The sequence below is a fragment of the Podarcis raffonei genome, chromosome 13, assembly GCF_027172205.1.
Source record: "Podarcis raffonei isolate rPodRaf1 chromosome 13, rPodRaf1.pri, whole genome shotgun sequence".
NCBI classification, from domain to species: domain Eukaryota; kingdom Metazoa; phylum Chordata; class Lepidosauria; order Squamata; family Lacertidae; genus Podarcis; species Podarcis raffonei.
This window is the reverse complement of record NC_070614.1, coordinates 39,641,110-39,653,740: the sequence shown is the minus strand read 5'-3', so window position 1 is coordinate 39,653,740 and position 12,631 is coordinate 39,641,110. Positions and strand designations below refer to the sequence as shown.

Below are 12,631 nucleotides of genomic sequence, written 5' to 3'. Positions count from 1 at the left end.
GCAACTGCGTTTGTGGTACCATTAAGGGCAGCACATTGCCATGTATTTAACTTTATGTTCTTTTAGTAACATATTTGGGGGGCCCATTTGACCTGTCCACATTGGGCGCAAAACCATATGTATCCATCTCAGCTAGACACACTTGTTTCCCCATCAAACATTTCAGTTGTTCATCAGAAGACATTCAGTACCCAAGTGACACACCCATTTGCTGGGTAAAATGGGAATCAGCTCTTAGAAAGGCAGTCTTCCATCTATCCTTTTGAGCAAATGTTTGCAGCTAGGCAAAAATTTGGCATTTGCTCTTACCTTAAAAGTCCTGTCACCGAGGCATGAATCACAACATTTTTTGTCCAGTTTCTAAAGATTACTGTGTGTGCGCGCACTTATATTTGTAACGACAGGATGGTTTCTTGTATACATCCTACTACCACTTTAAAATATCTGTAGCAAAAATAATAATAATAAAAACATCGCAACAAGTAGCAAAATTTGGGTGCTTACTAGAAACCATCTAGTAAAATATATATATTTTAAAACACTGGTGATCTTTCTATTTTATGTAAAACAATACCCAAGTGGGTTTTTGAAGGATAAACTTCTCCACAAAAAAATTTCAGAAGCAGATTGACTTCAAATGTTTACATGTGCAGCGAAAACCTCTCCTAGTCCTTAAAAACGTTCACTTTTTTCTCCCCTCAGGAGATTTCCAGCACTTTTTCAGAGTTCCCTGCCTTTAAAGGGATTTTTTCTTTTGTAGTTAAAAAAGAAAAGAAAAGAAGATTCTTTCCACCTCGTAAAGGGATGCACTTTTTCACAAAGATTTTTCTTAATCAATACAGTTTGTAGATGAAGGTACATGACTGAAGAGAAACCTCTGGCCTCAGCAGGAGGCAACTTCTTCTAAGGGCTCATGGGGTTTAGGAGAAGAGGGAAGTTTGGGGTGGGGGTTTGGGGGAGGGTATGTGTAGAAACTGCAACTGGAATTTTTTATATATATAAAAAATCCCATTTATTGACTGGTTTGCATGTTTTTTGGAGTCTGTAAACAAAAAAAATAAAAATTGTGGGGCGCAATCCCCACACACACCACTGCGAGGCCTGTGTCCTTTGAGCAGAGAGAGCCGCTTGCCACTGTCACTCGGGAATGTCGATTACCAATTCATCGTCACCATCCAGGGGGTCTTCGCCACTTCCCTCCCCGGTGTCACTGAACATCTGGTGGGGCACCGTACTGAGGATGGTGGGCGGCGGCAGCTTGGGGGTCCCGCGGGGCGAAGGGAAGGGCAGCCCCACCACCACAGATGAACAGTCAGAGTGGGAGGTGGGGGGCAGCGGGAGCTGCAGTGGGGGAAAGAAGAAGAAATTGTGGGTGGGAGAGTGAGCCAGGCAGCGCCAAACGTCCTCCTCCTGCATTGCATTCTCTAGTCCCACATAGAAAGGAGCAGCACATTGCCCACCCCCGTACGAAATGGCAGAATTTTGCAGAAATTTCCTTCCACACAGAGTAACACTGTACTTATTTTAGCCTGCCCAAGCCCATAACACTTGACCTCTCTTCTAGAACTTTCCATGCTTGCTACCGAGAGCTTAGCGTTTATCCAGGATGTGTAAAGACAGGATGCGCGAGCCTTCCAATAATTTACAGGGTGGGTCTGCAATGTTGTACGTAGCACTGAGACCCACCCAAGAGAACCTCCCCCTTCTGCCATGCCCCACATCGTTTTCTTCTTAAAATGCCTCTGTGTCTTTTGGCTAAAAAAGTGCCGTATTGATGGGTTCAAACAATCCCCCAGAACAAACAAAAACTGTTCTGTGAGGAAAAGTTAAATTTCCCAGCGGCTCGCTCAGAAGAACCCTCCACAATTCCCAGGGTTCCCTGGAGAGAAGCCATGATACCACAGAGGTTCAAAATGAGTTTCAAGTTTGCAGTGTAGTTGCAGCTTCATTGCTTTTCTATGTTATTATGCCCTACTGTCTTCAATGAGAATAATTCAATCTATGTGTACATAGAAAACATCACAATGTGTATGTGTATAGATATATAGAGAGAGAAACACACCCAACATTATATTCTATTCTCCCCACCCCCAGATTATATTGCAATACAGCAATATGAGCCCCAAAATTCAGTCCCCTACATTCAGACTTCAACCTGTCCACTTAGTGAATTGCAGACACCCTCCGCCCCCCACCCCACCCCCGACACAATCTAGATGGTACCTTGAGCTTGCGGGGCCTTTGGGGCCGCCTGGCAGAGCGGGTGGCGTTGGCATCAGGTTGGGGGGGCCCAGGCTCAGGCTCTAGTGCCAGGTAGTCAGAGGGGAAGGGAGCATAAGGGGGTGAGGCCAGCTGGGTGGGAAAGGGGTGGAGGCGGAATAAGGTGGGGAGATGGAATAAGAAATCAAAGTATGAATGATGAGCATGCAAGCCCCAGAAAGGGGCTCCCAGTAAGAAGCCACACACATATAATTTGAGATATCTATGCCTGTAAGCTTGAGCTGGTCAAACATCACCACCGACCGTCTGAAGATCAGACCAGACCAGAAGGCCACCCAATCCAGCCCCCTCCCAGCAACTCGTGTTCAGAGATAGCGTGCCTCTGAATCTGGAGGTTCTACATAGCCGTAGCAGCTAAGTAGCTTTTGGCAGACCTCTGCAGATTTGTCTAAACTTTTCTGAAAGCCACCTGAGCTAGTTGCCATCACACCCCAGCGGCAGCGGACTCCATAAGCCATGGCACATTTTGTGAAGTAATATTTTCTTTGGTCGATGCTGAATCTCCTCTCCATCATTTTCACTGGGTGAGCCCAAGTCCAAGTATTATGAAAGGGGGGGGGTCTCTCTCCGCCTTCTCCACACCACGTGTCATTTTATAAATCTCTTACCACAGCCTTCCCTACTCTGGTGCCTGCCGGAAGTTTCAGATGACAAGTCCCATCAGCCCCAGACTTACTTCTGAATAGACATGCATTAGGATTGCTTGGTTAGTCATCCCCCCTCCACCCCCCCTAAAAGGCATAAAATTTTAGCCCTTCCTTGGTAGAGGAGGGGTTCCAGTTCATGTCTATATAGCAAGAGAGAGGTTCCAGTTCATGTCTATATAGGAAGAGAGAGGCTCCATTTCATGTCTATATAGCATGTTAGCAACCACAAATAAATGCTGTAATAGAAAATAATGAAGCGAAATGGAGGTGGTATGGGAAGGAGAGGGTGAGGGACAGCCTTGGGCGTTCTGACATCCATATCCAATGTCAGTTCTGTCCTTGAAGTTAGGGGAGCCATTTTGAGAGAGAGGCCCAGAGTACTTGTGGCCATAATGAGAAATAGTTATCCTGCCAAACTCAGCAGCAATACCAAAGACACCAGAGTGACCATTTTAAATGCTGGACAAGAATCTTGGCCAGAGTGGGCAATGGCATTCAAGCGTCTGTCAACGCAGCCATGGTGGACAGTACACAAGACGAGCGCCTGTTTCGTCTTGGCCTAGGAAAGCAATGGGAACTTCATTGCCACTCTAATCCCTGACAACATTGCCTCATCTCTATGGTAGGCCATGTTAAAGATCTGGTTAGCTCAACTAAAACCTAGCCAAGCCATCTCTGACGTTTGAGAAGGACCTTATCCAAGGCCATATTTACCCCACACATTTAAAGCTCTAGGGTGACACTTGGAATAGTCATGGCTTCTTACCCCAAAGAATTCTGGGAGTTTTGTTAAGGGTGCTGAGAGTTCTTAGGGAGCCCCCTATTCCCCACTCAGAGCTACAATTCCCAGGGTGGTTTAACAGTCAATCCCTCTTTCCAGGGATCTCTATCCCTATCTCTCAGTGCTTTAAACCTACGGGGCGAAGGTGGCCCAAGTCTTTCCCTAGTTCACAGCATTTGAAGGCAGTGCCTGCAAGGTTTGATTTGAGCAGCCCTATCCTACCATGTCCTTTTACCCAGACAGAAATGGAGTTACTCACAGAGGTCAAGTAGGGAGATGGCGTCCCTGAAGCCGGGAGCCCAAAGCCGGAAGTTGGCTGGAGGGAAAGGCCTGAAGACGAAGGGGATGAAGCGCTGCCAAGCTGTGGACTTTGTTTTCTGTGGGTAGAAGGAGAAAGGAGTTGCCATGTGGATGAAAAGTTGCCACGAGCGCAAGCCACAAGGCCAGAGCACCTACGGGCATGGATTGTGCATGGTGCCAAAGAAATCATACTGAGTGGCTCAGTTTACACGTCACACATCTACCCTGTACATGCCTATCATTACTCAATTACAATTGGATTTATATCCCACCTTTCCCTTTAAAGAAGCCCAGGGTGTCAAAATAGTGAATACTTTTTTGTATTCAAAAAAATAAAATAAAATAAAATTCAGAGTTGCCAGGAACAGTGTCTTTCAGCTATCAAATGTTCAGGTAAAATTTCTCCTGGAAGTCAATACTGAGGGAAGGAGACACACCTCACCAGAGAGGGCGTTTCACAGACTGGGAATGGCCGCTGGAAAGACCCATCACGGCTCAAGGCCAACCAGGCAGCCCCCAGTGGTGGCAGCACCACGACCAAGGCTCTATCTGCTGATCATAGCTGTTCCCCACTTGTACTGGGAGGAACCAAGACAGAAATAAATATTGGTTTGGTTTCTTACGTATTTTGTGTTCTCATTTTGCATTTTTATGATGTAAACCTCCCTGCAATCTTCAGATGGAGAACGGTAAATAAATTTAATAAATGAAATTTAAAAAACAAAGCCATGATAGCTTGCACAGGGTTCAGGCCAACCTTGGGATTATGGTTTGTTTTGCTCCAAAAAAACCCACCACCAGTAAGCCAAGAACAACAAAACTTGGCTTGACTGTGGTTTAGCTGGGAGCGAAGAAAACTACAGTCCACGGTTCAGGAATAACACAAAGCCAGGAATCACTGTTTATGTTTCCTCCCAGCATGTCTGGGATAGAGGAAAGGAGGGGTGATTTGCTCATGCGCCGTAATGTGTGGTTTATGGCATACTGTGACATGCAATGGATGATCAGCAAAACAGACATCTTTGCTTCCTATAAAGATCACCCCCTAGCATATACCTAAAAGTGGTCCTGCAAGGTCATGTAAGAAAACAACATATGGTCTTTTTTGCTTCCTAAGAAGGGAGAACATTTTGAAAACTGGCTGAACTTGGCCAAGCAGAAGGATTCTGCCCATTGGCGGGGCCCACAGGATATATCATCCCGTGGTTGGTGGCACTGATCCTCACCCTTCATCTTGGAGACCAGGGCTCACACACTCACCTCTTTAGGGACTGTGGCTCTGTCCCCTTGGGGACCTCCCCATCACTATTATCAGAGGAGGCTGTTGCCTCCGAGTCTGAAATGAAAAATTAGTTTCAGTCAGATCTGAATACCAACGTTCGGCTGAGAAACTCAAGTACCTAACATACGTGGGGGTAATTTTATCCATACAACACTCTTGCGAGGCAGGTTAGGCCGAGAGACACAATTTGGGCAAGATTATCCCGCAATCTTCAAGACTGAGTGGTGGATTTGAACTCGTGTCTTCCCAGCCTAAGCTCATGCTGCTTCACTGCACTGATTCATGTGACCATCTCCTAGCACAAGAGCTCTTGCCCCAGATCCTCCTCATTTTGGGCCTCAAACTGCAGACATTTAGGATTAAGCTATAATGTCCTTTCAAATGACTTTTAGCTACCAGTCTTTCTACCACCACATTTATTGAATTATACGCTACCATGACATAATCATGACACTGCTTTGTTATTTTGGACAAGGCTGTTACTGCTGCCGTGCGCATGTCCAAGACAGTGTGGGTGGGCTACCCTCCCCAAAGCACACAACCAGAAGAGAGTCGTGAGCCTTGAATTACCTGATGATTCTTCATCCACGTTCTCATACTGGAGCAGGCGATCAAGCAGAAAACTGGAAACAGGAAACAATCAGGAGGAGAGGAAATCACAATCTCAAATGCAACACTTAATTTCTAAGTGGAGAATGTCTGAGGCCAGCACTCTGCCACCTGCCTCAGAGGCCCTGCTCTTCAAACCCAAGTGCACAGAGATTGTGCCAGAAAATTCAGTAGCAGAAGAAAGGCACTCTGCACGTACACTGAGCATAGCTGTCAACTTACAGATTTGAAAATAAGGGGCCAGCAGCCTCAAAAATAAGGGATCAGCAGCCAAAATAAGGGATCAACAATTACTTTGATGGAATACATATTTTGTTGCGTGCAAATGGCTTTAGATACCTATTAGGTCCATAAATTACCATATAGCAAATATTCTACACAAAAAAACAGCAACAATTTGTTGTTGACAAAGCACAGCTGGACATAGAAAGGACCCCATTACCTTCAGTAGCTTATTTAAGGGACATCATCAATAAGGGACAGCAGCGGGACATGGCCCTGGGATAAGGGACTGTCCCGCCAAATAAGGGACGCTTGACAGCTATGACTCTGAGGCACTCTTATTTTTAGTGCTCAAAGTCTCAAATTCTGCTCTGGTATTGAAAACAAAGTCTGAATCTCAATGCTAGACATCTTTGACATAAACTAAGTCCTGCTGCCACCTCAGATATCCTGTTCCTGCTCCCTTCCCACCATTTACAGAACAGTCACCTTTTTAAGGCAGAGCTCGCCTGCAACATTATTAGCAGCTTTTCAGGCAGAAACCAAACAGGTGCAGTTTTCCCTATCATGAGATGAATTGATTTTCCCCTGCCACCTAGCTTTTAAGGACCCAGGAACCCTGCCAAAAAAAGATGGCAACCCTATCTATTATTTATTTGGTTGTAGAACTGATATCCCACCCTTCATCATAAAATATTTCATTTCTCCTGCACCAAGCCCATAAGCATCTCTCAGTGTCAGCGCCACAACCTCCCCCATCATCTCCCCATTCTGCACCCCCTCTGCCCTTCTCTATCGCACCAGCCCACCTTTTATCCCGTGAAACTTTTAAGAGTTTCCTTTGCGCTTTTCTCAGTTCTTCCTGGAAACATTCTTGTTCCTGAGAAAAACAAGAGAGACCATGCAAGTCAGAATGAGACTTTAATTTTTTTTTTTTTAAATAATATTTATTAAGATTTTCAGAGATACAGAAAGAAAAAGAATAGAATACATTCAAAGCCTTCTTTTCAAACACCCTCTTTCCGGGACTCCCTCCTTCCCCCACCCCTACCATATTCCCCTATCATATTGTTGGCTCCACAAGTTCTCAGTTCTAATTAAAACTTAATTTGTTTAAACCATTATTCAAATTTAAATTTAAAATTATTCAGTCCTCACCAGTACCCTTAATAAAAGACAAGAGTTCTCTCCCCAGGGCCCACCCCCTTTCCATTCCACAATTTCCCCTTTTTTTTTAGTGATAAAGACACCTCACACAATAAAGAAATAAGAAACAAGAAATAAAAAGTATAGTAAATGAAAAAAAGCCAATTCAAAAAATAGTTGACAAGCCTTTGGATTCTAGTTCTCCCCCCCCCCGTCCCCGGTTTAATTTCCCCCTGGCCACTAATCCATATTGTCTGCCTGGAATTCTTAAAGTCCATAAATCACATTTTCCCCCCGATTCCTTGCTGGCTTTTTTCTTTTTATAATTATTTTTAAAGTTATTTTTAAACCATTTAATTTCCAATCTTTAATAAAGCTCCCCCCATTGTTCTTTCCAAGTTGTAGTCCAGTTTCCTCTTGTTCCGCTGCCAAAACGTTCTAATTCAGAAGTTTAGTAGGTCTGCAGGGATTATTGTTATTCAGGAACAAAAACATACGTTCAGTCCCTTCCTTTCTTCAATAGAAAATTCTATTGTTTAGCTAAACACCCTGTAGACACAATATTGTTTCCGTTTCGCAGCTTTCCCAGAAGATAACCAGTCCTGTAGAATTCCAATGGTATTTTTCCACTTACGACCTTCTTTGTAATGTCCCGAAACTCCTCTAGGGGGATTGTTGTAACTTTGTTTTCTCTAGTCCAAAAGTCCGATTGTTATCCATGTTTTCGCCATTTTATATCCAAGTTTTGACAAATTGTAACAAATTGTAGCAAAATTAACCAGCAAAGTCCTCATAATCAAGTCCTCTTTAAATTTCGGACTTTGACAGCTACTTTGACAGCTGTCAAAATCTCCTTCGCTTTTCGCCAGGCTCTCTCCTCAATCACCCCGGTTCCCAGGGGGGGGGGTTACGTTTTCCTTCTCCCTCAATTCTTCCTCCAGCACAGTTCTTGTAGTTTCCCATCGTGGAATTCTTAGTTCTTATCAGCAATTCAATTCTTTTTGGACCTTGGTTTCCCAGTCCTTGTTTTGGAAGGTTTACAGTAGGGAGGGGGACTGACTTCCTTTTTGGATCCCCCCCCCGCTCGTATCAAATCCGAAAAAAAAAATTCTTTTTTTCTCCTTTTAAACCCGGTTTCCAAATTACTCACGGGTTGTTGTTACAAATCCGAATTCTCAATGGAAGAAGTCAGCGCTCTCCGCCGGATGGCATGCGGCTTCGCTCGGCAGGGATAGCAGAGGACTCAAAGCACCACGCTTCTCCCCGGCACCCGATCCGTAGCCTTTAAAAAGGCTCCTTCACGAGTCGGGAGGGCGCTAGCAGTGCCAGCCGAGTCTCCATGTCCACGGCCTCCGTGGCCGTGGTTTTTAAGGGTCCCCGCGTCGCCGATGCGGTAGGACCCAGCCCCTGCCGAGCAGGCTCCCTCCGGAGAATGAGACTTTAAAACAATATTAATATTACAGTTTTATTCATATTGAGCAAAATTTATTTTGTTGTGAATGGATGTAAAGATGGGAAAATATAATTTGTTAAAAATTTTGTTTTGGAATTTAATCTTAGAGAGGAAGCTGGGAAAAGGGGAGAGATTCCACTCCCCTCCACCTGAAATTAGAAATGGTAGAAGAAAATCCAATGTTGAAACAAACCAGCAAGGTCGTAGGTCAAAAGAATATGCTGTAAAATATGAATTTTACAATTTGATTTCAGAATTTAAAACAGAATTGTGCAAGATAAAGGAAAATGTTGATGAAACAGCTTCTCAAATCTGGGAAAATACTAATTTACTTTCAGAGTCTGTGTGACAACTTAAAGAAGTGAACATATAAACCACTGAGGTGGGAAAGGTTGAGGTGGTAGGCTCGAGGAAAATACAAGGGAAAGTAAAGGGGATCCACAGTTAAAATGGCACCTCGTGTGAATTGATCTGGGAAGATTTTACTTTGACGGAGACAAAACAGAAAGGAAGGGGGAAAGGTATGAGAGGCTACTATACGTGATGGCAATGTAAAGTTATTAAGAAGGCCGGGGAGGTAACATATAAAGATCTGAAGAGAATGTTGAAAATGACCTTTGTTAAAAAAAATAGAAGCTATGATTCTGAAACGTACAGGACTTAATGGATTTACTGGGCAAAAGACTTTGTTCCTGCACCTGAGAGTGGATGCCAGGCCAAGACCAGCCCATCCCCACCGCCAAAGAAGATTGGTAAAATAAATTAGTGAACTATGCAGGACATATTAGACAACTTGAAACCCAAAAGGACATTGGTTTTCTCTTTTTTCTTTTTTAAATAAGGGAAATGTTTAAAGCATAACCTTCTAAGCTTTGTGGATAGGTTTTTACATTAGTTGAACTTTTTAAAGTCAGTTGTAATAAGATGAATAAGGTTTAAAAACTGGATTGTTAAGAATATAAGATTTTAAGGACGTGCTTAAATAAGAGTAAAATAATGGAACCAGGAGGGGAAGTGGAGGGAAGTCTATTAAGATTATGGTGTAAATTTTTGAATGTGAATATTATTACTGTTTTTTATTTTGGTTGTTTTTGGAAAATTAATAAAATGTTATCGAAAAAAGAAAAGAATGCCAACCCGTTAGTCAGCCATTCTGGAATTAATTATAGGACAACGAAGTGTGATTTTTGCAAGCTCTTGTGATAACTAAGAGACTTATATTTTGAACCTGAAAGGATAAATACCCACCATCTATTATTGAATGGTCCAAAGACCCTAAAACTTTTGCTGAATTTGAACATACTTTTTAGAAATGCAAATCTCGCTTGGATATCTTTTTGGACAGCATATATTGAGCTATATGTCTAAACTAAAACGTATTGATAGTTACTGTATCATTAATGTGAGCTGACAGTGTTTTTCTTTTTCTTTCCTTTTTCAAACTATCAAATCACTTAATCAAATAATATTTATATACCAGAGGGAAGGGGTGCTTTTTGGATTTCTACCAAAGGGTCAGCTCTGCACCCAAAAATCATCACGTTTCACACTAGTCTTATATTCCCTTTGTTTCATAGAGATTCCTTGCTGTTCTGCTGGTTTTAAAATGCCTTCACTGAAGGACCAGGTGCGCAGCCTGGGAGTCATTTTGGACTCACAGCTGTCCATGGAGGCGCAGGTCAATCCTGTGTCCAGGGCGGCTGTCTACCAGCTCCATCTGGTACGCCAGGCTGAGATCTTACCTGCCCGCGAACTGTCTTGCCAGAGTGGTGCATGCTCTAGTTATCTCCCGCTTGGACTACTGCAATGCGCTCTACGTGGGGCTACCTTTGAAGGTGACCCGGAAACTGCAATTAATCCAGAATGCAGCAGCTAGACTGGTGACTAGGAGTGGCCACCGGGACTATATAACACCGGTCCCGAGAGATCTTGACTGGCTCCCAGTACGTTTCCGAGCACGATTCAAAGTGTTGGTGCTGACCTTTAAAGCCCTAAACGGCCTCAGCCCAGTATACCTGAAGGAGCGTCTCCACCCCCATTGCTCAACCCGGACACTGAGGTCCTCCGAAGGTCTTTTGCTGGTTCCTTCACTGCGAGAAGTGAGGTTACAGGGAACCAGGCCAAGGGCCTTCACAGTAGTGGCACCCTCCCTGTGGAATGCCCTCCCATCAGATGTCAAGGAAATAAACAACTATCCTATTTTTAAAAGACATCTGAAGGCAGCCCTGTTTAGGGAAGTTTTTAATTTTTATTTTATTTTATTTATACCCCGCCCTCCCCGGCCAAGACCAAGCTCAGGGCAGATAACATCAAGTATAAAAACCAATGATTAAAATACAACTTAAAAACAGGATTAAAATACAACTTAAAATGCAGCCTCATTTCAGTGGAAGCCCAGATCAAAAACTGTTTGGGGGGAGAAAACGTCAAATCTTCACCAAGGCTAACCATCCAGACTGGTCCTACCTGGGCCAGAAAAAAGCCAGGGATGTCCCCAAATAAGGGTTCCATCACAGAAGGAAAAGGAAAGAGGGGGAAGGGATCAGGCTGATTCCAAGCCAAAGGCCAGGCGGAAGAACTCTGTCTTACAGGCCCTGCGGAAAGAAATCAAATCCCGCAGGGCCCTGGTCTCATGAGACAGAGTGTTCCACCAGGCTGGAGGCCTGGCTGAAGCTAATCCGACTTCCTTAGGGAAGAGTATTGCTATTTATGGACCTTAAGGTCCTCCGCAGGGCATACCAGGAGAGGCAGTCCCGTAGGTATGAGGGTCCTAGGCTGTCTTGTTTAATGCTGTATTGTTTTTAACACTCGATTGGGAGCCGCCAGAGTGGCTGGGGAAAAACTCAGCCAGATGGGTGGGGTATAAATAATAATAATTATTATCATCATCATTATTATTCATTGAATGTACTGAACTGTAAGTGTTTTAACTGTGGTGAGCTGCTCTCCAGACTGAAGAGCAGGATATTAAATGGCTATAAGAAAGCTTTTCTCACACAGTTATCTTTTTTTTAATGCTCAGATAATAACCCTGCAAAGTAGGTTTGCACTATAAGCTCCCACATATTGCTCACTCTTAACCTACAGCTGCCTATCACAGAGCTCATGGTAAAGATAATCCCCAGAAAAGCCCCCCAAACCTAGCACACACCCGTCCACGTCACACTAGGTTTCGAAAGATGAAATCCTAGGCATGTTTTTTTTTTAGGGAACAAACCCCACTGAAACCAACCCCGCTCTCAGCTCCCTTACAAGTGAGCAGGCTATCTAGTCTCGGTCCAATAAAAGTTTTAAGATCTACTCGGATCTCCCTATAAAAACAAAAGCGCGGGTTGATTCAACAGATCTTAACCCGGGACGCCCCACGTGCTCTTTTCCCCCACGAGACCAGGATGCCCACAATGTTTTGGACACATGGAATCGGAAACATGTTGATACAGCATAACCCTCGGTTCCCACCCTGTTTCTCACTCATCCATAACTCGCTCCGCCTGCAAACGTAAATATTGCCCCCTCCTTCAAAAATAACATGACCTGCTTCCCTCCGGTGCCTCCCCTCTCCCCACCGCCCCCCCCAGCTCCTCACATAGATCAGGAACTTCAGCCTCCTCTTCAAGGCCCTGTAGCGCCTTTTGTAGCCCCCGCTGCCAGGATCAGGCTCTCCCGCCCCGTTCATGCCCACCTGGGGGAGCAACGGGAGGCAGGAACTGAGACTGGGAAGAGAGAGAGCACGGGGGGGGGCGGGGGGGAAAGGTTACAGTGGAAGAACTACATTTCCCGGTATGCTCCGGGAAGAAACCTCAGCAAAGCGGATGGGCAGGGGGAGCAGGACTACGACTCCCAGCATGCCTCGCGGCGGGGATGCTTTTTCCACAACAACCAACCCCCGAATTTTTAATTTTTTATTATCT

General features: G+C 44.4%; 1 protein-coding gene across 2 annotated transcripts; it reads right to left on the bottom strand.

Annotated features, from left to right (window-relative positions):
* Positions 1-487: 487 nt before the first annotated feature.
* Positions 488-12,575, bottom strand: INO80E (INO80 complex subunit E). Of its 2 annotated transcripts, XM_053363621.1 has the most exons (7): positions 12,307-12,571; positions 6,931-7,001; positions 5,861-5,913; positions 5,269-5,344; positions 3,968-4,085; positions 2,224-2,352; positions 488-1,341 (listed from the first exon to the last, which is right to left on the bottom strand). In XM_053363621.1, the coding sequence occupies exons 1-7, from the start codon at positions 12,394-12,396 to the stop codon at positions 1,138-1,140; spliced, it is 741 nt and encodes a 246-aa protein (XP_053219596.1). In that variant the 5' UTR covers positions 12,397-12,571; the 3' UTR covers positions 488-1,137. The 2 variants fall into 2 exon arrangements, with proteins under 2 accessions (XP_053219596.1, XP_053219597.1); XM_053363622.1 differs by lacking the exon at positions 2,224-2,352 and having other exon boundaries at positions 12,307-12,575.
* Positions 12,576-12,631: the final 56 nt, after the last annotated feature.

Bases quoted from the DNA above. Each gene is read 5' to 3' on its own strand.
- INO80E (XM_053363621.1), bottom strand. From the start codon at position 12,396: ATGAACGGGGCGGGAGAGCCTGATCCTGGCAGCGGGGGCTACAAAAGG. The intron at 7,002-12,306 runs GTGAGGAGCTGG...TGTTTTTCTCAG, and splicing joins GGCTGAAGTTCCTGATCTAT to GAACAAGAATGTTTCCAGGA. The intron at 5,914-6,930 runs GTGGGCTGGTGC...TCCTGTTTCCAG, and splicing joins AAAGTTTCACGGGATAAAAG to TTTTCTGCTTGATCGCCTGC.